This window comes from Drosophila virilis, chromosome 5 (genome assembly GCF_030788295.1).
Source record: "Drosophila virilis strain 15010-1051.87 chromosome 5, Dvir_AGI_RSII-ME, whole genome shotgun sequence".
Taxonomy (NCBI): Eukaryota; Metazoa; Arthropoda; class Insecta; order Diptera; family Drosophilidae; genus Drosophila; species Drosophila virilis.
In genome coordinates this window covers 21,063,003-21,087,991 of record NC_091547.1, presented here as the reverse complement: position 1 = coordinate 21,087,991, position 24,989 = coordinate 21,063,003, and the positions used below count along the sequence as shown (strand labels likewise).

Below are 24,989 nucleotides of genomic sequence, written 5' to 3'. Positions count from 1 at the left end.
TGCATTTGGTTTTTGGTGTCATTAACAGCCGGCGAGCTGGCCTGGCAGCTGGCATTCCATCATTTTTAATGTGCACGGTCATAAAAAATCAAGTGCAACAAGTTGCCGAAGAGCATCGCAGATACATAAAAAGCGTACTTACAGATACATTCTAACTGTTTGCATTTAACGGCCGTTGCCGCATCTGGGCGTTGGGCGTGGCCGCAAATTGACAAATCATCTTGACACCTCGCGGCAAACACACACACATGCACAATCTGGCATTGGATGTCATAAAAATGGGCTACGTACATGATTTGCAATGCAATAAACTTAATTGAGTGCGCGTCAGTTTTCAATTTTGAACCGTTCGCCGGGATGCGAACTGTGAACCGGTTTCAAATACACACAAGCAAACCTTAAATATAAAATAAAAATGAAATTAAAAAAATATACAATAAAAAGTAGTAGAAATATAAATAGGTTGCGATGCGAAGGCGCGAAGTCGTAAAGTATCTTTGATGCCGTCATGGGTTAATCTGCGCTGTTTTCGGTCATTTTTAATGATGCCATTAAGATCGCTGGCATTTTATATATACAATACACATATTTATATATGTGTGTATATACATTTATTTTTCGGCTGTTATTCAGATTTGAGCTGCACTATAAAATCACACTTTTTTCTTTAAGTATAAACACGGCGCCGTTTAAACGTCGCCAAAAAACCACTTCATAATCGACCATCGGCAACTCGTTCGGTCATCATTAATTTGGAATTTGCGGTACGCTATAAATATTCCTTATAGCTGCTATAAATCGGCATACTAGAGACAGCGCAATGATGTGACGCACTTCTTGGCAAATTGTCAACTACTCTGCTGGCTTGTGGTTGGCACTTGGTGGTTTCGCCAGTGGTGCGAACTGCTGTTAACTGCGCTACGCTTGCCTTCCGTTAGAATCTAATTCCAGCGCTGATATATACGTAGATTTATATATGAATTCTAATTTTAGAAATATTATTTAAACCCATATTTTTTATTTATTTGCTTTTTTTTAATTGACACAGTTTTGTATTTAGCATTATTATTTTTTGTTATTATTCAGCAAAATGCTTTCACACATAAATTTATTACTTAGTTTTATATTTAACAGTTTATTTTGTATACTTCTTTTTTTTCACATATTAATGTTATTAAAGCCTCAATTTTCTATTTATTGTTTTTTTTTCAATTATTTATTATTATTATTTTGTTATATTTACGATTATTCTCATAATAGTCAAATCAACTTTTAAAAGTATAATTAAACCCCAAATTTTTTTTTGGATTACTTTTTGTACGTAGGCATTTTCATTTCAGTCATTTGTTTTATATACTTATATCCTTACATCCTTTTATTATTGACCTCTAATGTTTTAATATTGTTTTGATTTAATTAATTTTGTATGCTTGTTTCTGCTATATTCATGTTAGATTTTCTTTTTCGCAAATTCCTTCAATTGCTTAAATTACTACTTCAAACAATAATTTTTTATAACTTTGATTTTTTCTGTCAGAAATGGTTTAAGTTATTCTTCTTTATTTAAATAACAACAACATCTTTAGCACATTTCTATGCAAGTTTATTTAATTTACAACAATTAAAATAAGCCGCATTTAATGCGCCGTAATGTCTGCTGTCGACATACAAACCGCAAATCCCGATGTAAGCTGCACTTGAAAAATGGGTAAAAAGTCAACACGAAGCGATCTCAGATACTGGCTTAGTTAGAGATACACGTACGCAGATACAAAGATACATAGATGCTTGTGTGTTTACAGAAGCAACAGCCGAGTTTGTGTGTGTGTGTCTGTGTGTGTGTATGTTTGTGAGTGGAACTGTGGTATTTCCGTCATTTAAGCAGCGGCTTAAAATGTTTCTTCATTAGAATAACTGTCATAAAAATAAACGCATAAAATTTCAAAATACTCACCGTAAGCGGATCTAATCATTTTCCCATAAAGAGACGCAGCTGCTCAAGCAAAATCTGCTTAAATTTCACCTGACGCGCTAATTTGGCTAATAAACATACAAAAAGCAGAAAAAAGATACATAAAGGAAATAACTAATACTAATAATTATAATAATAATACTTATGTGCGTCAAAATCCACAAAATTCGGAGGAACACATCGAATGTGCGAAGCGGAGGCGCCATTGAGCCCCGTGGATTGGATTATAAGCGACCGAAGCTATGCCAAAAGTCAACAAACAATAAAAAAGACCAAAAAAAAAAAAATGTACTATAAAAAATAAAAATAAAATGTATATTTATACAAGAAAGTAATAAAAGAATACTTATTGATTTCGGGTTATAACAAAAGAACAAAAAAAATAAATAAATAAATAAACAAAAAAAAAAAACGCGGGCCATTCAATATTTATAGCATACCCTGTATACACAAAATGGGGTGTGATATAGCTAAAAAAATGTATTATATATTCTGTTAGTTTAAAAAAATATTTGTAGATATATGCAAACGAAATACACATAGTATCTATATAGAATTTTGAATTTATTACGGGGATTCCCACAATAGAATAAAACACAATCTTTTGTGATAAATATTTTTGCAGTGTATCTAAAATTTAAGCATATATTTATTTATTTTTTTTTTTCTCATATGTTCGTAAATTTGAAATTAAATCCAAGCGCTATTTTACGTTGATATATGTATATGACGCCAAACGGAGCAGCATTATTATGCAAATTTGTAATTCTTAGGGCTTTTCTGGAATTGGTGGGCATATATTATGGCCAATCAAATAAATAAACTTAAGCACACAGAATGCATGTAAGTTAGATAGGAAGCTTCAGAAAGTTTTTGGCTCAGAGAGTTTTTGCGCAAATTGGAGCTAACGGTTGAAATCTTCTGAGAGTTGGGAGTTACGCAAACGAACCACAGCCCGCCTCTACTATAGAGTATCGTTAGTTGTTGTAGCCGCAACAATTGACAACTGATTTGTGTGTTTCAATTGATTGCTTAACATATTTATTTATATTTTGTTAAACAAATTTATAAATTATTACTTTTGGCGCATAATAAAATTTCATTAGCGAACGTCGCCGACGGCGTGTTGGCGTTTTCAAGCTCGCGCGCAGACGGCGCCAGATCGCTTTTTTTTGGGATTTTCGCCGCCTTGTTTTTTTGGCCTTTGTTTTGGCCAGATCTGTCAACCGAGGCCCAGAGGCGAGAAGCGGGTCTTGATAAATCTCAATAACAACGGCATCTATTTTGATGGCTGGCAGCGAGCTGGCCACTCGTCGCACTTGCGCTCAATTTGCATATGTCGAGTTAAAAAACGCTTTTTTATCTTATTTTATATATATATATATATCTATTTTTTTTTGTGGTTGGGTAATTAATTTTGGACATGCCATAAATCTTGTATACTTTGCATATATTATTATTAAATATTACATATTTATTTATGACTTATACGGTGTGTCAACATTCCAGCACATCGTATTAACAGTTTTCCCTCGATAAACCGACTAAAGTCTCGAGCCTGTACACCCACGCGTGGCCGAACTTGTGGCCTTTTTATGACAAGCTTCTCAGATTGAGGTCATAGACAGAGATTTACACATTGTCACATTGTTGGAGATTCTTATCAATTGTTACACGATTTTCGTATTATGCCCATTTTGGTATTGGAATTCCGTTGAGTCGCTCTTCACCTATAGTGATATTTCCGGTTTGCCAGATGACCTTACGATCAGATATGATCTCTGTTAACGTACAGCACAAAATAAGTTAAAAGCTGAGGGCACATGAACAATATTCACAAAGGCTTTCTTTTTAACTCTGAATTCTTACCACGGAGTTGATCGTTTGCAAAACATGTTCCTGGTTGATAACCATATGCTGAAATGCTCATCGATAAAGTTGATAAAAACGACTCGTAGCTCTAGCTAGGTCGTGTGCTCGCAGATATTTGATGGATTTGCCAGGATACGAGCTAGCTCGATCTGTTTCGGGTAGATATATCACTTCGTTGTAAACCTGTATTGTTATTATCACATACTTTTGTGTACTATTAGCTAACAGCATTCGCACTAGAACAATTTAAAGGGATTTTTAATAAAAATTAATATCAGAATAAAAGCTTAAAAAAGTGTCAACTGAGTTTAAATTTTTTATAAAAAGGTCCAAGCTGTTGTTTTTCGCCGACAAAGATTGCTATTCAAATCGCAATATGCATGACATGGTCCAAAAGTTCTAAATTAAAGTTAATGAATATTTATATATATTTCCTAGTAGCCAAACAAATATATAATTGAATGAAAGTCGTTCTAGCTGCTAAGAAAAATGTATTTAAGAAAATATACAATATGAACGACAAGGCAAGATAAGGGGCAAATGAACTAGCTACTAAGCAAAAAATTTAAAATCATACATTCAAGGCGACATTCAAGGACTTCTAACGAGGAAACCGTATGAAAATGAATAAATAAAGATTAAAATATTTTGGCCGTATCATTGGGAATCCTGGCGAATCCTTTTTATATTGTCCGTATCCTTGAGTATCCTGACGCTTATTTTTGGCGTCAAGCCATTATTAGGATTAAGAAAAAAAGTCTAGGTTGTAAGAAAAATGCTTTAAAAACAATATACGAAATTCCAGCCTCATTTAGTCGACACGGCATGATTAGAATAAAGCAACAAAACTCCAACTAGGTGCTTAGAAAAATGTCCTAAAAAATAATACTCGAGCTGCATCCTTAGGTATGTATTCTGGTATGTGCTGTGTCACACGACAAGGCATGTTTAGGCCATTCCAATCGTCTTGGTAGATACTAAAAAGTTGGCACAATTCAAGGACCAGCATATCCTAAAAAAATATAGTATAGTAAATATGACCAGCACAGAATGTGCCTGGTCAATCCAATCTGCTTTGCTGCATTAAGGAAATGCACTCGCTCGGGTCCAATGCCAATCCCAACCCCCACACAAAGCAACCGCTTTGAAATGAATACGTCAGGTTTGTATTGTACTACATGTGTTTCATATTTATTTTGAATTCGTATCGTTTCATCGTCATTCGCAAGTTGCTCATTATAATTACTATTATGGTTATGATTGGGCTGCAGCGCCGCATTATTATCGTTGCGATTATTGTAAACAACATTAATATTTGCATTATAGTTATTAATATTAGGTTGTTGTTGTATCTGCTGTTCCTGCTGCTGCTGCTGTTGTTGCAATTCTAGTCCGAAGTAGTTGCTGTCTGCTTTCTGGCTGTCATTGCTGTTGCTATTGTTACTGTTGTTGTTGTTGTTGTTGTTGTTGCTATGGCTATCGTCGCTTATATTATGCTCAACAATATGATTGCGATTGGGCGCAACAACAACAACAGTTGCTGTTGCAGTCGCAGCGGCAACAGTTGCTACAGCTGCGCTGTCTTCGCTGTCGCTGCTGCTGCTGCTGCTGCTGCTATCAATTCGATCGTTTATCAATTGCTTAAGATTATTGTCAATGTTCTCATTGAAATTGAATTGAACAACGCCCCTTCTCAGGTTGCCCCCCTGGCTATGGCTATGGCTATGGCTATGGCTACGGCTATGGCTATTGCTATGGCTATTTGGACTATCGAACTTAGTGCTAGTGTCTAAACTACTAGAATCAGTCGTGCTACTTTTAGTATTCATATTATAATGCTCGTTACTGTACAAGTAGTTGTAGTTTTTTGGCAAGGCAGGTATTGCATTATTAACATTAGGGCTATTACTATTTAAATTAAGTTCTACATTTAGTTTATGTTTTAGCATTAAGTTTAAGTTACTATTAACATAGGCTTTTGAGTATTCATTTTGTTGCTGCTGCGCACCCTGTGACTGCTGCTTCTGCTCCTGCTGCTGCTGCTGCTGCTGCAGTTGTTGCAGTTGCTGCTGCTGCTGCGACGGCGTCTCCACCAGCTGCATATCCATGCCAGCAGCACCGCTCGTTGCCGCCGTTGCCGCTGCTGCCGCTGCCTCACGTTTTCGGCGTCCGCGCTTGCGTTGACTCGCCGCCAGCATGGCAAACAAATTGAGGGCCGAGGGCGCCAGCGAAGCGGTTGCTGTCAGCGCCGTCGACGCCGCTGTCGCTGTGTAGGAGGACGATGAGGAGGACGATGCTGTTGGCAGCTGCTGCTCGGCGGAATGTTGCTCCCGTTGCTGCTGTTGCTGTTGCTGCTGATCTTCCAGTTGCTGGCGGCGTCGCTGCAGGCGCCGGCGTCGACGACGCTCCAGCAGCGTTGCATTGTTGTGATGATGACGCCCGACCAGATTCTTGGGCTGCGGCTTCAGCATGGCGCCGGCGGCCTTGGCATGTTGCTTTCGATGCTGTTGCCGCTGCCGGCGGCGATGCTGCACGCGTCGCTGATGTTGCTGATTGCGCTTGATGATCTGCTGTTCGCGCAGCGCATCTTCCAACGCATTGTTGTTGGCTTGCTTGTGGGACTTAAGGCTATTGTTGTTGTTGTTGTTTTTGTTTTTGTTTTTGTTGCTGTTGTTGCTATTGTTGTTGTTGTTAGAAGAACTATCGCTATTAATACTTGTTTTTGTTGTTGTTGTTGTTGCTGCTGTTGGCTGCGGGCGACGCTGCGGCTTGCCACGTGCGCGTTTTGTCCCTGCCACTGGGCTCAACGTTGTTGTTGTTGTTGTCGTTGTAGTTGTAGTTGTAGTTGTTGTTGTCGTGCTACTAGTTGTTGTCGTTCCCTTTGTTGTTGTCGCCTTGCTTTTCCAATTGGCCAAATTGCTGTGGAAATGTTCGGCCTTCTCGCGATAGAATAGGAAACAGGTATGTCGATGCAACTTATTCATATCCCTTGGCCCAATCGGGCGAAAGTTTCGCTTGATTCCTACTCGCAGCACCGGATTGTAGGCATTTGTATACTGATAATAGCCATGATCCATTGACTCTCTGAAGTGGCAGTCGTTTGTGACGTTTCTCTAAAGGAAACCAAGTAAAGGGAGAGAGAAAGCAGAAGTTAAAGTTAAAGCTTAGGCAAATGATAGAAGAGAATTTCGAAACGTTTCGACTAAATTATAAAAGTTTATAAAGATTAAATTTCTTTTATAGATTGAGTTGCAGTTCTTGTTTTTCTATGTTATCAGAAATTCTGTTCGTTTACCAATAACATATAAGATATGGATAAAATCTTAATTTATTAAATAACGAAATAGAAATAGATATAAACAAAAACACATTTCTTACCTTTCCAACAAGTTTGCCTTGGGCAAAGCACAAATAGTAGTCCACATCCTTGGCATAGATGGTGATTTTGAAATCCTCGCTGAGTACATCGCCAACACTGTCCATTGTGAAGGATTCTGCAATGGGCATTATCGGAAGAAACAAATCAATTTTAATTAATTATAAGCAAACAAAAGTTTTTCTGTTAGTTAAGTAAATATTTAATGCTAGTTGAGCTGCGGGTATATGTATATGGCATGCAAGTGTGGGACGAGGGGTGCCACACACTTCAGCGTCCAGATAACCCAATTAATTGAAAGGTTTTCGATAAAGTTATGAAAGGTTTGATTAGCAGACAGGGGGCAGCGGCAAAGTTAACGATACGAAACAAGAATCAAACATTTAATGAAATTAAGTGCGCGTAGATTTTATAGCGGCTCTTCGTCTAAACCTAATTGAGACCGGGTAGGGTTCAGTTAGCTAGGCTCTCGCTTCTATAATCAGCAACCAGTCAATTACCGGCCGACTGACTGACTTCTTATCAAGCTGCGCCAATCATGCATGGAGCCTAACAACAGTCGTTGAACCTCTTCACTTGGACACCATTTCTTTGGGCAGTTGCTTAACCCTGAAAACCTCCAAGCTCCAAGCTCCAAGCATCTTGCGTGCGCTCTTCACGTGCTCGCTGCATGCAGAAGACCTTCGGTATGGCAACGCCTCGCATCGAAACAAATCGATCAAATCAGCTAAGTCTGGCAAGTCTTGCGGAGCTTAAGCCCAAGTATTCCCTTCGAACGAACCAAATACTGAAGCAACAACAATACCGAAAAACAACAACAACCACCATGAGATAAGATAAAATACCAAACTGACAAAGTGTTTCGTTAAATTTATAAAGAAACTGGCGCCTCCGCCCACACCCCCAGCTCAGCCCATCCCCCACCCCCGCCCCAGCTCTATCTTTCTGCTCTATCGAATTTCACGTGTGGACAATTCGTTGGCTTGATTTATGCGCTCTGAACTTTGCACTGGTCAAGTGGTTCGCTGATTCGGCGCCTGCCGCCGGCCAGTGTGACCTTAGCCGTATCAGTGACGCAATGTCCAAAAATATTTGGTATTAGCTGTGAGCGATAGGAATGCGCTATCGATACATTAAACTTGCCTACGATATATCTTAAGCTGCTCTATAAATAATATTCTATTAGAATACATCTGTCTGTGTTTCCTAAGTATATTGTTAATGTTAATCTGTATCTGCTGTATCTGTATCTGTATCTGTATCTGTATCTGTAAATGTATCTGTATCTGTATCTGTATCTGTATCTGTATCTGTATCTGTATCTGTATCTGTATCTGTATCTGTATCTGTATATATGTATCTATATCTGTATCTGTATCTGTATCTGTATCTGTATCTGTATCTGTATCTGTATCTGTATCTGTATCTGAATTGGTATCTGTATATTCATAATAAGAGTCTCTATATATTTTTTTTTTCAATTTGTTAAATCTATTGAGTGGGCTTTGTTTCCCGTTAGCTTCTCACGCTTATTGCTTGTGACTGCTGTCGCTATCGCGTAGAGATCAACCCATTTCTGGATACGTTGCGGTGCTCCTGAACTTCACCCACTGAGTGCCGATCGGGCGGCAAATTACAAGCGCCGCACGTGGAGTGGTGAGAGGGGGGAGGTGTGTATGTGTGTGCAGAGAATCGCATGAATTCAAATAAATTGAAAGAAGAAGGCTAATATGAAACCGCAAACGTGGCGCCCATGGCGGAGCACATCAACATCAATCAAATATTAAATTACCAATAATTTAATTAAGCCCACAATATGCACAGACAGCACCAGAGTTCAAAATAAATGCCAATTCAATTTAAATGCCATTTGACCAGCTCTCGAGGCGGGCGCGCGCGCGCTTTCGAACAATGAAAATTGATGGACAACAACAGCGCCGAAACAAACCATAAATCATAGATATATATTTCAGATATATATATCAGAGAGAGAGAGAGAGAGAGAGAGAGAGAGAGAGAGAGTGAATGAAAGATATCAGGTATAGCTGTACTTACGTGCCAGTGATATATCCTCGGCTGTTACCCGGCCGTGCGCATTGATATGCAGCGCCCGATTGTTGTGGGTCTTGAGTGTTAAGATGTATTCCGTTTTCTTTGCACATGTTGTTGATACAAGAGCAAGCATTACCTGAAAAATGAAGTAGAATTGAAGGAGTTGAGTAAAGAGTATACAAAATATTGCAAATTGAATTTATACTCTACAACAACATAAGCCCAAACCGTACAAGCTGCGGTCAGCCGGCTGGCCTAATCCTGCCCATAAATTTCCATTAATACGCTCAGCATTTTATTATGAGACCTGAGAGACCTGAGCCTGGCCCTGGGCCACTGTGCACACATGTGACACAAAATGCCGCCAGGTTTTGCTTTTTATGGTCAAAGTTGAGCATCCATGTGAATCGCCCCACACCGCTGCTCAACCCTGCCCATTAAAGCGGCTGTATTAAGGCAGCTCACGGCAAATTGCTTTTTAAATCATGCAACGTCGACTAATCCGGCACTTTGTAGCCGCAACTCTGCTGTGGGTCGGTCGCAGCCGCAGCCGCACAAATTGGTTACTAATTGAGCATATTGATAAAGCACTTAGCCAAATATTAACAGGCCTATCACATTCTTTTTCATTTACTTTAATATTACGATTTTCCACATAATTTTGTAAACTTTGTGTTGTCAACAGCTTACAAATGGCCAACTTCTGTAGATAAGCCTACTGAGGAAATTAAAGAGCTTATCGTGCAATCATTTGTACAAAACAACAAAACCAAAGCATCAATCAAATCACGATGTACTCTATTCGCCCGTAAAGCGAGTAGCCAAATCTTTAGCTGCTGTTGCCAACTCTGTTAAGCACCACGTGTCTGGGCCGTGTCTGTCTATCAGTGGCACGTTTTTTTGTTTTTGTTAGCCAATTTTGCATAAATACCTTTGCTGTGTGGGGGAGTGCTGCAAAAATTGTTGATATCGCAAATTGATATAGAACCCAAAATATGCGCAGTCAGCAAAACAAGGCGTTCAGCAAAACATATGTGTATATAAAATTGATAATTTGATATCTATATAGCTATGGGTGGGGGGAATTAAAGGGCTTGCCACACGGCACTACAGCCACAGTTGCAAGTACTGGCAGTTATTTTGGTCGTATATCTAAAAATATGTGTATCTATAAGTCGCTGGCCTAAGCGCATAAATGATAGGGTAACCGATAGATAAAACTGTGCAAATGCACAAGCCAAAACAAATTGACCTAAGACTGAAGTCGCCCCTGGCTATCACGCTAACCTTCCGAGCCCCTTGCTACACTGGCAAATGTCACTTGCCACTTGGTGAGACTTGATGAAATTTTTGAACTTTTATTTCTTACAGCTGATTGTCAGACATTTCATCATTCTTCAAGTTGACACAAAATCAAACAGTGTCAGTTTGTTTCTCTTAACACCCCACTCGCCACACACTGCACCCCTCGCAGTAGGGCAAAGGGGGGGGCACCTTCTGTTTGTACTACTCATAAAAAGTTGTTCGTTTTCGGTTTTTGAGTTTTTGGTTTTCAGTTTCAGCTTTTTGATGGGCTGCTTAAATGACGTGCGACCTTTTTCACAGTTCAATGACGCTTTAACGCGCGTGTGTGTGTGTGTGTGTGTGCGAGTGTGTGTAATAATAATAATAATTATTATTTTTTTATTTTTATTACTATGTTGCTAGACTCAAGTGGCTATGCAACAGAGCCCGCACCAGACCCTGAGCTAGTGGCCCAAGCAGATCCGCAGACGTAGCCACTCCAATGTACACACAACGCACTCAGATATCGAACACCCCACATGCCCCCAGCCCCCCGCTGCTTCCATGCCTCTAATGCCACTAACACACTCTCCGCACACTTCACTTGTGATTACACACTCGATCTTGTTATAATAATCAAACGGAAAGAAATACTACACATATTGATATATAAATATGGGTTTTTTTATGATAATTATTATTTTGAGTGCTGAAAAAGAAGACAACAATAACGAAAATTGTCACAACAAATTTGATGAAAATATAAATTGACAATAGATCTCAGCAGAAATATAACAGTTTGTTAACATACTGTTGATAGACTGTTAAGCGGCTCTCGCTTGTTATTGTTTTTCTTCAAATTTTATATACCTATTCATAAAAGTGAGGGCCATTAGAAATGCAAAAGTTATTTACACCCCAACGTATCGTAAATCAATCTATGCAATCTGATCTTTAATAAAATAATATGAACACGCCCATTATCAAGTGGAATCTGTGATATGCCAAGTCATCTTCGGGTACTTGGCATTTAATTAAAGTGCAAGCACAATGATAAATCGAATTGAAACAAAGGAACGACTTTCGGTTACCCTGTTAAACCTGATTGAAGTTAATTTTCTTAATAAAGTAATTAGTGAATGTAATTTAAGTGTTAAATAGACATACATTTTTATGTCATATAACTCTTTAGCCAGCTTTTGTTATATTATACGTTACGCACGTTATATAGCTGTTATACTTATATGGTAATTGATTTTATTCCTGTAGTATAACTGTATAACAAACTCTTTGGCTAACTTTTGTTATACCATATCTAACGTACGTAAGCAACCATTATAAGTATGTGACAGTAGATTTCATTCATGTGGAATAGCTGTACATCAGCTGTTATATTGTTATATTTGTGAGATTAGCTTCTACTTACCATCAGTATAAAAATAATCCTGACATTGAGCAGCATGAACTGTAGTAACCTGCAATATAGGAAAACACAAGATGAATATCATTTGGAGAGGGTGAGAGACTTACGATATCTACTATAAATAAAGTGTTATACGCAAAAAAAAAAAGTACAAAAAAATTAGCATAACTCATACAGATTATTAATGATTATTATTTATTTTATTGATTTGTTTTTGTATTTATTTTTTTTTTTTTATTATTTTTTTGTTTTGAGTACAACTTCCGTCTCGGGGCTGGGATTGGGAAGCTGAAAACAACAATTAAGTCATTTCATTTCATTGCCTGATCGTGAGCTCTTTAAACAAAAGCGTCAATATTATTGAAAGCCAAAAAGATGAACTGCTACCTTTGAGTAGTATTCAGTTGTGTAGTATTCATGAGTGGTATTCATGAGTATAAGCATTGCTTTGGCTCAATGTCAATGGTTATGGAAAAAGTCAAGAAAACGTTTTTTGCTCTGCCTCTTGCTATTTTCTGTTTTTGTCGTGCCAATCGATTGGATCACTTACATATATATACTATATATAGATGTATACCGTACTTATATTTTTAGTGCATATATATTTTGTTTCAGGCGACGCTGACTAATCCCTTTTGGCAGCGGCAGCGACTGAGGCAGCAACTGAGGCAGCGGCATAGGCAAAAGGTCATTGATTTCAGCTTAGAGAGCTGCCCCGAGCCAAAGAAGGGTAGTTTCTTTGGACGAAGGTCTCTTGTTCTCAGTTTCTTGGGCTTGTTCTTATTCATGTTCTTTTTTACATTTGCTGCCGCTTTTGAAAAGTGAAAATCGTGCACAAGCCACAATGGCAACAAAGGCGACTCGAAAGTGCACAAGAAATCAATACAAGAAGGGACCATCGAAAAACCTGAGTGAGCCACAGCCCAAGCCAAGTCCCGGCCAGCAGAGGCCAGTGCCATGTGCAAATTACTGGGCCCAATTTCCGAAGCGTTTTTGCGCTCACAGTAGGCAGTCCCCAAATAAAAAACACATATATATACTATATATACCATAGTGTATATATATGGCAAATGAATCGAGCAGAAGTTGAATCAAATGCCTTTTGGCTTTTTACGCGTGACTCTTGTGCGATTTTTATCATCATTTTTCAATTTCACAGCAGACAATAAAAAAGTTCAATTCAAAATAAAACCAAACAAATGGCCACGAATCGCCAGAGAATTTCAAATGTTTTCGCAATTCATTGATGGGGCGGCTGATCTGGTTCCGAGTCTCGTTTCGCTTAGCCAAGCAATTAAATGAAGCTCTGCTTGTGCGTCGTTTTTTTCTTGTATTTTTTGTTAGCTTGAATTATGTTTAGCTTGCATTCGGCATAATTTCAACATAGGCAACTCAAACTTCAAAGAACGAAAAGTCCAGTAAAACTTTTAATGTTTTTTATTTGATTAAGAAAAGCAACAAGCTGAGCCGCTTTGGCTATCAGTTTCAAATATTTCTTAAAGCTTAAAGCATGAGCTTTCACTACAGCCAAACGCATATTAAAGCTCACTAGTTTTTTGAATTAAGCTTTAGGAATCGTCTTCAGTCCTTACTCCCTCGAGTTCATAATGTCTTAAAGCTTAGTTGAGCTTTTTAATTAAACTGTCTAGCCGGTTAAGAGAGGTTGAAGCTTTTGGTAGTCTAGAATAATTCAAACTTACGTTGGGCTCATTTTAATTTCACGCTATGCGGCGTAAAGCTCTTCCCAAAGATTTAAGACCTATAAAACATTTTAGTTGTAAGCTCTAATTGTTATCTTAGCTCAATTTCTATTTATACAGACATCAAGCTGTTCCATCTCATATTTAGCTCACAGTTTACCTTATCAACCCTAGCGCCGCAATTCTTGGCGAATTGAAACCGAAATGGAAACCCAGAGGCCAGTTTCTAATACACAAAAGCTCAGTTAATGCCGGCATGTGACCCGTAGCTAAACCACAATTTTCTTGCTGTTGTTTTTGTTGTTGTTGTGTTCTACGCGTATTCTATTCATCTTCATTGTTGACTGTCTCTATGCCACATTTCTCATGTATGTAATTTGATATTGGCTCTTTCTATGGCATGTCTGTGCCTTACTTTTGTTTCCCTTTACAATGCGGCTCATAATTACCTTTTTGGTATGCAGACAGAAGCACAGAGCCGGCTAAACGGGCCGGGGGCAGACGCCCAAATGAACTTGAGTAAAGTTTTTTTTTCGTACGTTTCGTCTTCAGAGCCTTTGGCTAGCGTCTGCGACTCCTCTTGCGTCTGATTGTGTCTGACGCAATAGACGACAACCATGCGCTCTGCATATTGAACAGTTTTTAGTTCTGTTTGTATTTTCCTGGTGTACTCTTTTTTTTTTTTTTTGGGAGGAACACACATATTTCAGCTATTTTATAAGTTTTCACTGCAATTGTGGAATTTCGTTTTGAGCCAGAGACGTGCCTGAACGTTTGCCAGGACCACCCGACTAGATAAACACAGCACATTTGACGACTAGAGCAGCTGGGAGTTACGACTTGAGCTGAGCTTTTACACGTACGTGTCACACGCACACGCCAGAGCTTTGCAGCCGTGCATGGACAGGAAGCGGCGCTTGAAAGCTTACCAATACAGATACAGCGCATTCGAAAGTCGATACAAAATTGGAATCAGTTTATGTGGCCACGCACTGAATTTGGGTAATTTTGTTTTTGGTGTCTTTCAGCCTTGCGGACATACTATACTTGAGCTGTCTACGTCACAGGCAATCTAATCGCAGATACGCTCTCTGCTAGACGTAATTAGCTCGCATTTATAAGGAATGCAAATCAAAACGACAGCACAAAATAACAAGCTGCCAATCAAAAGCCACACAAAAAATACAAAGTTTGATCGACTTGCTAGATTAAAAGGCTAAACGCAACTTGTCAACTCTGGCCACTCAATGCAAATCAGATTTAAATACTCTAAGCATTTTCGTTTTTTTTTTTTCTTTTTGGCAAACGGGTTTTATGCTGTTTACTTTTCAGTGTGATTTGCTTTTTGGCCAAACACGTGTCACACGTTTTCCGACTGAATGCGAACTTGTTGAGTCCGCACGATAATCGACGAGCCACTCAAAGCCCAGTGCTTGGCGGCTACTTAGGCATGCGAGGAATGCGCGGGTGATTAGATTAGCGTGCCTGAGCTTGGGACAACTAAGTGGCGGGTCAAGATTCGCGATAAGTGTGGCGAAAGCGGCTGATAAGCAAAATTTTGGCAAGGACTAAGCGAATTCCTTTAACTGCTTTCGAGTGCCTGCCTGATTGCCGGCACGTGTGTCGCACTCTCTCTCTTACTCTCTCTCTTTCTCTTTCTCTCGCTCTCTTTCTCTGTGTGTTCAGCTGTCTCATCAATCATGTAATCGCTTAATAACAATTACAGGCGGCAGCGGCAACGGCTACCCCCTGCCACGTGTTTTGCGGCCAAGTGTGAAATTTCCTGCTGTCAATTGTGCGTATAACGATGACGACTATGGTCACCCTAATGCACTGATACACTCTGCTGCAGCCAAGCCCCCTCTCACCCTCCTCTCCACATACATTTGCCATGCTGCACTCTGCACTTAATGCAATTTTCGTTTACTTTTGTTTTAGGGGTTGCTACGTAACTTTACGTTATTTAATACTCTTGCATCATCCACCTTGCGCTTTTTTTTTGCTTGTTTTTTAATTTTTTTGTTGTCCTCAGCCAACCCCCAGACCCTGCCCCTGTGCCGGCTGCAATTGCAACTCTTGCTAGGGGCGTGCGCTTTAATGAAGTTCCAAAACGGGGAAACATTTCTCGGGGCTTACTGACTTTGACAGTTGCCAGTTTGTGGATTTGTTTTGTTCTTTGTGCTGGGACAAGGCGTGTGCGGTGTATAAAAATATTTATATCAATTTTATGAGTCTGACAAGACTATTAAAAACAAGTAAAGCGAGGAAATTATGACAAATAGTGCTACAAAAAATACAAATAAAAAAACAAAACAAATAAAAATGAATAAACTCATCTGAAAACTTGAGTTTACAACTTTGCATATTTTCGTACACAGAGATAGTACAAAATTCAATTAATTCTAAAATGAATTCAAAAATAACAACTTTCTTTTCCCCATCTGCCCACTGAGTAGCCCTTTAAAACTTAGCATACTTTTTGCATGCTCCGTAAAACACACTCAGATTTAACTTAGATTCAGTGCTCAGAGTTTGCCCGATTATGGAAATGTGTACATTGTTTAAAACCCATGATACTTGAACTTGTGGCAGCAGCCAAGCAACGCCCCAAATATGAAACAGCATTTCGAGTTAGCTATGGAACAAACGCAGCAACAGCAAAAATAAGAGTCGAGTCAGAAGTTCAGTGTACTCCGGCGATAGGCTGCGAGTATCTGCGCGTAAATATCTATGTATCTGTATCTATGTATGTATCTACATACGCAAGTCGCGCAAATAATTTGAAATGCACGCGAGCTCTGTTTATATCCAGGCTGTCAGATGCTGACTGAAGCTGAAGATTCGAGTTGGGAGATGGAAGATGGAAGATGGGTCTAAGCTGGTGTCGTGCCGGTACACAAATCTGAGCTCATTAGCGGTGCCCCTGCTGGAATGTAGCTCGCTCTGTTGCTGCATAATTCTCAAATAGGCGTGAAAATAACACGGCGACAATTGCTCTGCAAGCGAGACCGGGAAGGGGGAGATGTAGAGGGCTTGTGTAGGGCTTGTATCTAATGCGATTTTCGTATGGCTACGGGGTGTGGGACAGCTGCTGGGCTGATAAGCCGCTTTTACTGTCGCACATTTTCCTTTTTGTGTTTTTTTTTTTTTTTTTTGTTTTGTACAGAATGGGGTGCGGGGTCTGCAACTGGGCTGATAAGCCCAAACAGCCAGAGGCTACTTAAGTGGCAGCGTCCAAAACCAAATACATTTTGTTGTGCTAGGCAAGCGGCAACTTTCCCAAAGTGTCAATATTGGCCAGACAGAGTCAAAAGGCTTGATGGGGGCGGGTGGGGGGTAGCATAACTAAGACGCCGACGAAGACAAGTCCAAGGTAAACACATAGCGAGTGCGTTGAGCTGTCGATTGAATATCGAACACCCAGTTAACCCAGCAGAAACTTATGTGCTGCCAAACAGACTAACTGTTGTCATGCCCACAATTGCCTTTTTCTATTGTACACAATAATTAAATTCAAATTTAAATTTACGTTAAAATGCGGATTAGGCCCTGAGACAATTAAACTAAAGATTAATCAAAGTGTTTTTTGTTTGGTTTAAGTGCATGCACCAAAGAATAGCCGCTAGCTGCCTGCAGCTTGGTAACTTTCTAATTTTCACCCGAAAATTTGAACACTAATTTTGTAAGCGTTGATTTTGCAATGCGACGACGTCTGGGCTTGATCTGCTGATCAGTGTGTGTGCACATGTGTGTGTGTGTGTGTATGTGTGTGTGTGTGTGTATTAAGTGGGTGTGTTTGTTGTTTTACACAAGAGAAGAGACAACAAGATGACAACAACAACACGCTGCACATTGTAGGTCAGGTGCAACGCTGATCAACGCTTGGCCCTATGCAGCTCTCGAGGGGGGTGGGGCTGTATGTGGGGAGAGGGGGGGCTTGCTTTTGTAGCCCTCGACTTGGTAATTTGTAATGCAAATATTTGCATAAATTGAAAAATTTTACAACCACGTATTCGACTTTGGCATGATTTATCTGCCACAGCAAATGCCGCTGCCTCTGCCTCTGTCTCTGTCTCTGTCTCTGTCTCTGTCTCTGCCCAGCTCTCGCTCTGGCACTCGCTGTCTGTCCGCCTGTCTGTCTCACTCGCACAGCTTAAATATTTTCAATTGTTTTATAAGCAGCCGCATCAAAGAAAGCGACCACCCACAGCTTGGTTAGTGAAAAACAAAAAATAAAAAGCAAAGAAAACAAAACGTAGTAAATTGTAAGACCCAGTCAGGCAATAAGTTTTCCATAGCGTAACCGACATATAGACATACCTAGCGCTATATACATATATATATTTATTTATGTGTGTGTGTGTGTGTGTGTGTGTCTAAAGTTTCAGTTGCCAGTCGCCAAAATAAACAACAAACACTTGAGGGCCGTGACTTTATTTCTTACACAAAATAAAATGTTAATAATAATACATTTTTTCGCTCGAGCGTTTTTTGGCGCTTTTGTTATTATTATTTTATTTATACTTATTGTTGGTATAGATGTACGCGAGCTTGTAGTAAGTGAGTATAGTATATGGCGTATATTTTGAACGTGTTGTCGATAAGATAAAAAACAGCGCCCAACTAGACCCGCAGAACTCACCCAACCACCCCCCTATTTATACTACAAACCCATTTTCTAGTTGTAGTTCTTGGGGTTTTCGCAAAGACGCAGAAAACAGTTTTCCTTTTGTTTTCCCATTTGTCTTGTGCATCTTTTATGACTTTTTGCTGAATGGAGAACCATTTTGTAACAGCCTAAACTAGGTTGCGTCCAGCTTAAGCAAAATTTAAAATTCTGTTCGTAGTTTTTGGTAACAAGCCCAACTGTAAAGATCTCATTCCAAGTGAGCAGCTGTTGGGCTATGTGTGTGTGAAATGTTTGTCAACATTTAAGCGACATTAATAATTGTTAAATTAATGGCGCATTTATAAACATTTGAGACGAACAACAAGTGCCAAGTCATTTGCGCGCTTTGGGCGCGTTTTAAAACGCGCGCGCAATGGCCCAAGCGTTTATTTATAAAATGCTGAGCCAAGAGCCGCCCAACTGACTCACAGCCTGCAGCTCGCGTCATGCATATGCATATGTATACATACATATATATGCTATATGCTCCATATATGAAGCATCAGCGATCATCATGAAACGTGACTTTTTGGCTCGCTCTCGGACTGCGTCACGGCCTCAACTGAAGCCCTGCTAACTGCTCGCCCACTCACCACTACTTGCACCCGCCCTCGCCCTAGCCACCGTCCCCGTCCTCGTCCCCGCACCCTTTGCGCCCACGCCGCTGCCCACTGACGACTAGCTATAACACGCGCCTTTTTTACTCCTATCGCTGCAACATATATCAGAGTATATATCTATATATATATATATACATGTATAAGCTATGGCGACAAACCATCAGGTTTTCTCTCGCAAATCATGCCTCAAACAAGCCCCCGCCCCCTCGCCAAAAGCCGCTCTCAAATTTTGCAGCTTTCTGCCACCCGCGCGTAACCTAATTATAAAACTTGAAGTGACATTTTTTGCTTCTTTTTTTATTGTTTTTGGTTGTTTTTTTTCCATTTTTTCCCCATTTATTATATTTTCAAGCAGCGCCGCCAACAATTTTTTTGTCGGTTTTTTTGCTTATTAAAGCCGCCCTCCATACATTCATGTGAGTTGTATGTGTTTTTTTTGTATATTTAAGTGGATCGCCGGATCGTGGAAAGTTGGCGACAGGTAGTTGCTTGGCATTTGCCCGGGGCGTTAAAAGTACGTTTGAACCCGTCAAATGATTGATGCACGACACGTTTAACAATTTAACTGAAATTGTGGCAAACGGCGCACTAAAAAGCAGGGTATACAGCAGTCGCTCAGCGGGTAATTGAACCGAAGCTGGAGAGTTCCTGTGCTAGACATCTCATTTGAGCTGCAGCTCAAAGTAGTCTATAAATTATTAGAGTTACGATTACGCTACGTTAACTACAAGCTACGTTTCTTTTTGATTAAATGTTTAGTTTACGTTCAACTAACCAACTAGGGAGCGTTTAGTTTAAGAGATGCTAAGCTTAATAAGAGCTGTTTATGCTTGGACTTCAGATTGGCATTTGTTGAAACAATTTTCATATTAAATCTGAAAATAATTTAATATTTTTTATCGAATTTCGAGTTTCTTTTTTCAGTCAAAGACATATTTTCTATGAACTTCAACAATTTTTCTTTCTTTCTCTTAGTTTAAATATATTTATTTTTATATTTGTTTTATTTTCTTCAATATTTGGTAGGATTTTCTATTTATGCGAACATTTTTGAATGTTTTTAATTTTACTAACGAAACTATATTTTTTTTTGTTTCTTAAGATTGTTTATTTTTCTACTATTATTTACGTTCTTGAAGCGCTATGCGAATATAAATTGTAAAGTTTTTAAAGCTGCAGCAGAGTTTTGAAACAATTTAATTTATTTCTTTTCTGTGGAACAATAATTTTTAAGCAGTTTAGTTTTATTTTGTTGACATATTTTAATGTTTGTTTTTTTATTTTTTTTTATTTTGTGGCTCTGTTTACTCGAGCCTTTTATGTTTAAAGGCCCCCTGCACTTTAAATAATTATCGCATTAGCATTCGTCATTGGCATTATGAGATGTAATGCGATGCACATGCAATTGTTGTTGCAGTTGCAGTTGCAGTTTCAGTTGTAGTTGTTGTTAAACAAACCCTCGACTTGATTGTTGATGCGTAAAACCCAAACACTAAATGCCGCACCCTTAAAGCTTTTAGCTAATCGGCACATCATCAACTGTCAAATTGACACACTGACTAACTGACTAACTGACAAGCTGACTATTTGGCCAACTGGCCAGTCATGAAGTGCAGCCAGCATTAGGCACAGGTCTCTAAACTAGGCAGCAGCAACCCATTCTAAAGCTCTCTAGTACATTTACTATAACTAAGATTACTTTTGATAAAGTCTAGGCTGTGTGCGTGTGTTTGTGTGTGTTTATTGATTGCATTAATCAAAGCTGCACAAATATGTGCCAAGTCATAAAAGAATTTACGCTGTTTCTGTTGCCTTTCTGCTTGTGATTTGGCAAATGCGGTTCTATCGGATCATAAATTTCAATAAACCCCGAAGTCCAGCTGTTAAGAATCCCATGTGACTGAACCAGCCAAAATCTGAAGAGACTTGAGGTAGAACTAGTTGAAGGTATTTTCAAGTAACTGAACTTGGAACTACTTGAAATATAATTATTCTTTTAACGGAATATGAGGAGTTATTTATGAATAAGATCTGATTTTTATTACGCATTGTTTAGACTTCATTAAAGAAAAATATATTTTCTTAACAGCTTATCAAATTCTTAATCTTTTTGCAGTTGTTTAAAAAGATTATCAATGATACTCGAGTAAGTTGTATATATTTGAACCACATTCATATTTATTGTGTTTTCAATAAAATAAGGATATAAATATTAATAACTTTATAATAATATATAAAAGTAAATTGCCTTTCGTAAATCTTATTACACCTTTTGTTTAACCCAAGCAAATATTTGGGCAATCGCACAACCATAAAACTCTTAGTTTTTGTTTCTCTGCAACTCTCGCAGCTCTTTCACTTTCGAGAATTTGCCACCGCAGTTCAGCGTTGATCCACATTAGATTAAAGTGTTATAAAAAGCGAGGCTTATCAAACAAACCTCAAGAAACTGAAACATTTTCGGGAACTGTCTCGCGTTTTACAACAGTTTTTTGTATGCCCCATTTTTATCTGTGTGCTTTTCCGTTTAATTAATAAAAAATATAAACAAAAGCAAGTCGAAATCTTAAATCAAATATTATCTATTTTTATGCTATCATAATACACGCCCACATAGATATATAATGGGGCGTGGCAGTGTTTGACTTAAGAAATTTTGTTGCATGTGCTTTTGGGTTGTGCTGGAGGGGAGGTGATGGGCGGAGGGCAGCGTGTGGCATTGGCATTTATGATGAAATTCTTGCAAAGTCGTGCATGTCTTAAAGCTGATTAATTGACGCGTTTTCGTGGCGTTTTTTGTCGCCAGCGGCTGACGGCGGCGGCTGCTGCCGCTGCAATTGATTTATGGCTCAGGTAAATGTCCTGAGATCAGGACATGCCACAAGCACGAAACACGAAGCTGACGACCCTTTGCAGCAAAGTTTTTTATTTTACATTTTATTTTAAAAAAAGGGGTTGTGCACACACACACACACACACACACACACACGCGCGCGTGTGAGAGGGAGAGCTGGCATTTATCCTGGCATTTTGCATGTGTTGGTGCCATAACAAGTTATGAATCGCAATTATTGCCACGTTTCGTTTCGTTTCGTTCACGTTTTCACAATTCTCGTTTGAAACATATAATTGTGCTTTTTATGTATGTTTGAAAATTGTTTTTTAAATGAAATTACTTGCCGCCTGATAAATGTGTGTGCGTGCGTGTGTGAAAGGAATACACTATTTACTTATAAAATATAGCCAAAGGGACTCCACACACACAGGTCATGATGCTTTTTTATATCCAAATGCTTTTGTATTGAGTTTTGCGAAATGTGTTCTTGTGTTTTGAGTTTAAGGTTTTGGCTATGGGAATGGCGTGTTTTTTATCTGTGCTCTTCTAAATGTGGCCTGTCGCAGGGTGTAAGATTGTTTTTATTTATAAAGTCTTTATAAAAATATGTAATTGCTAATACTTGGTTATCTAAACGCAAGTATTTGCAAATCAGAAAGAATCTACCCCATTCCTAATTTTATCTTTTTTCTTATACAAAAGTTGATTCGAGCTTTGTTTTTTGTTAATATATATTATTAAAACACATACATTAAACTCCTTCAGCAATAAATTCAACATTATTTAAAATTTCCATTCCTCAACAAAGAATTCCCAAAAAAAAATGATATAAACATTTTCTTCAAAAACCTTTTATCTAGGATTGAGTTTTTGTTCAGTTTTTTATTGCACACGAATTTCTTCGTATTCCTAATTTCCTCAAAATCATGGCACAATTATTAAACTATATCATAAATAGTTTTAGTTTTTTTTTTTTTTTATAAAGCTCTTCAAGGGAATTATTCGTGAGGCACATTCAAATGTTTTGAGGAAATATTTTGAAGTACATGGCAGAACCATTTATACACTACGTTCCAGTTATCAGTTCGTAATTAGAAGCTAATATATGACTTAATTCTGTTTAAGTGCGATCGTAATCGTTGTTGGTATTGTGCAATTATTGGAAGTGCGTTGCTTGGTTAGCTGTAAAAAGGGGTGGGGGCGAATCGGTATACTTACATTGTATATTTCTGGCCGCATTGTAGCCCCCAAATTTAAGGGTATAAATTATAATCCAACATGGGTTTGTGCGTGATGCCGTCTGGAAACGTACATTTGAGTTGAGGTGACGAAAAGTTGCGACGTATCAAAAATCCAAACGGAAATCAAAAGTTATACATGTGTATATATATGTAATATTTAATATATATATATATATATATGTATGTATGGGTGTGTGTATGTGTGTATATGTTTAATTAATTTGCATGCAAATTGTGCCGCGTTAACAAAAAAAATTACACAGCGAAAAAAATGCAACAAAAGCCGAGTTACAATTTGTATTTTGTTTTGTTTTGTTTTGTTTATTTTCTTAACTTTTTATGTTATGTATAATAATTTGTTGTTGTTGTTGTTGTGGCTTTTGATATGTGTATTAATTAATCAAATCATGCGTGTATTTGTTGTTGCATTAAATATATATATATATATATTTATATATTTATGTCGGTCGGTGTGTGTATTGCACTTTTATTTGTCGGCGATTGCGGCGACAATTTAAAATTTTATTCGATTTTTATTTTGCACAAAAATTGTTGTATTATTTATTTGTTGTATTTATTAAATTTTATTACTTTTGGCACTTGGGCATAATTTGTATTTGAAAAGAACTGGTTGCGTTTAGTATATATATTAATATATTTGTATATAATTCTAGTCGATTTTTAAAACAAAATCAGTTATTGAACGAAATTTGTAAATGCGATATATTCTCATGCACACTTTTCACTTTCATTTTGATGTTGAATGGAACTTTACTTGCATTTTCTTTGTGGCATTTCGAAAAAATTATTAACTTGTTTATTTTCGTCTGCTTTTCTTGTTTCCAATTCAATTTTCAATTTAACGCATTTGTTGTGTTTGCCGTTACTCTGGCTTCGGTTATATTTGATTTGATTTCTTCTTCTTGTTTTCTTCGTTTTTTTACTTTTAATTTTCCTCCGCTCTGTTCGCGGCAACGATCTCGAACCGACGAAAGGTGCACACAAACTCAGATACAGATACAAATGTGCGCTCGCTGAATGCTGTTAAGGCGAACGAGCGCTGTTAACTAATCACAATTCTGTTATGTTAAACTCAAAATGGCAGCGCACATGTCGCAGCTGGTTCGATGTTGTTGTCGCAGGGCATGCTGATAACAGCCGCTGTTAAATGTGTTGTAGCATCAGAAACTATTGCAAATCCAGAGCCCCAGAGCAGAGTTAAAACGAATCATAAAAATGTGAAACTAATGGAATCACAATAAAAGTAAAACACATGCCAATTTGTAGTGCTGCCAATTGAGAAAAAACCCACAAATAAACGATGCATTTTAACTAGTTCTAGTTATGGCCAAAATATGCATAATATATTGACCAAGGTCCAGTTAGCAGCGCTTGCAGCGTTGATCGATTAGACAGCGCCTGGCTTTTTATCGATCAGTTGATTAAATCAAATTGGGTTGTTGCCAACGACCCAAAAAGAAAACAAAAAAACACAACAATCTATAAAAAGTCGATTACATTAAGCAATGTGCGTAGTGTGAAAGCAGCTTATCGAGAGACGGAGCCAAATTGAAATCTAATCAAGCATAGTTAGACAACGATTACAAGAAACTCAACTAGCTATTTAACTGTTCATACATCGTGACATCTTCTTCTCACCTTAAAACCTTCAAAGTTCAGCGCAATTTGTCCAAATAGTCACTGATAAGCCGCTGCTCGTGCGGCTTTTCGAGCTGTCAGCGACTATCAGCCTCAGAGCAATCTGTCAAATAGTCTAAGCAGGCAACTTAATTTTCAATATCGCACAGGTAAAGCACCCAAAACAAAACAAACAAACGAAAGAAAAAAAAATGATTGTGGACTTTGCTCGTGTCTCAATTTCCAATTAACTTCAGTCAGATACCGAATATATATTTCGACGTTTGTGTCCGTGAAATGACGCCT

At 38.3% G+C, this 24,989-nt stretch overlaps 1 protein-coding gene and 1 long non-coding RNA gene across 2 annotated transcripts in view; one reads left to right on the top strand and one right to left on the bottom strand.

Moving 5' to 3' along the window:
* LOC116651246 (uncharacterized) overlaps window positions 1-24,989 on the top strand; it is a 108,094-nt gene that overhangs the window by 81,382 nt on the left and 1,723 nt on the right. The gene's annotated exons all lie outside the window — the stretch shown is intronic.
* Window positions 4,502-24,054, bottom strand: pyr (pyramus). The gene is made up of 6 exons (XM_032437261.2): window positions 23,023-24,054; window positions 11,983-12,031; window positions 9,276-9,408; window positions 7,223-7,338; window positions 4,975-6,957; window positions 4,502-4,603 (listed from the first exon to the last, which is right to left on the bottom strand). Coding segments are annotated over exons 1-6 (2,385 nt in total). The 5' UTR covers window positions 23,025-24,054.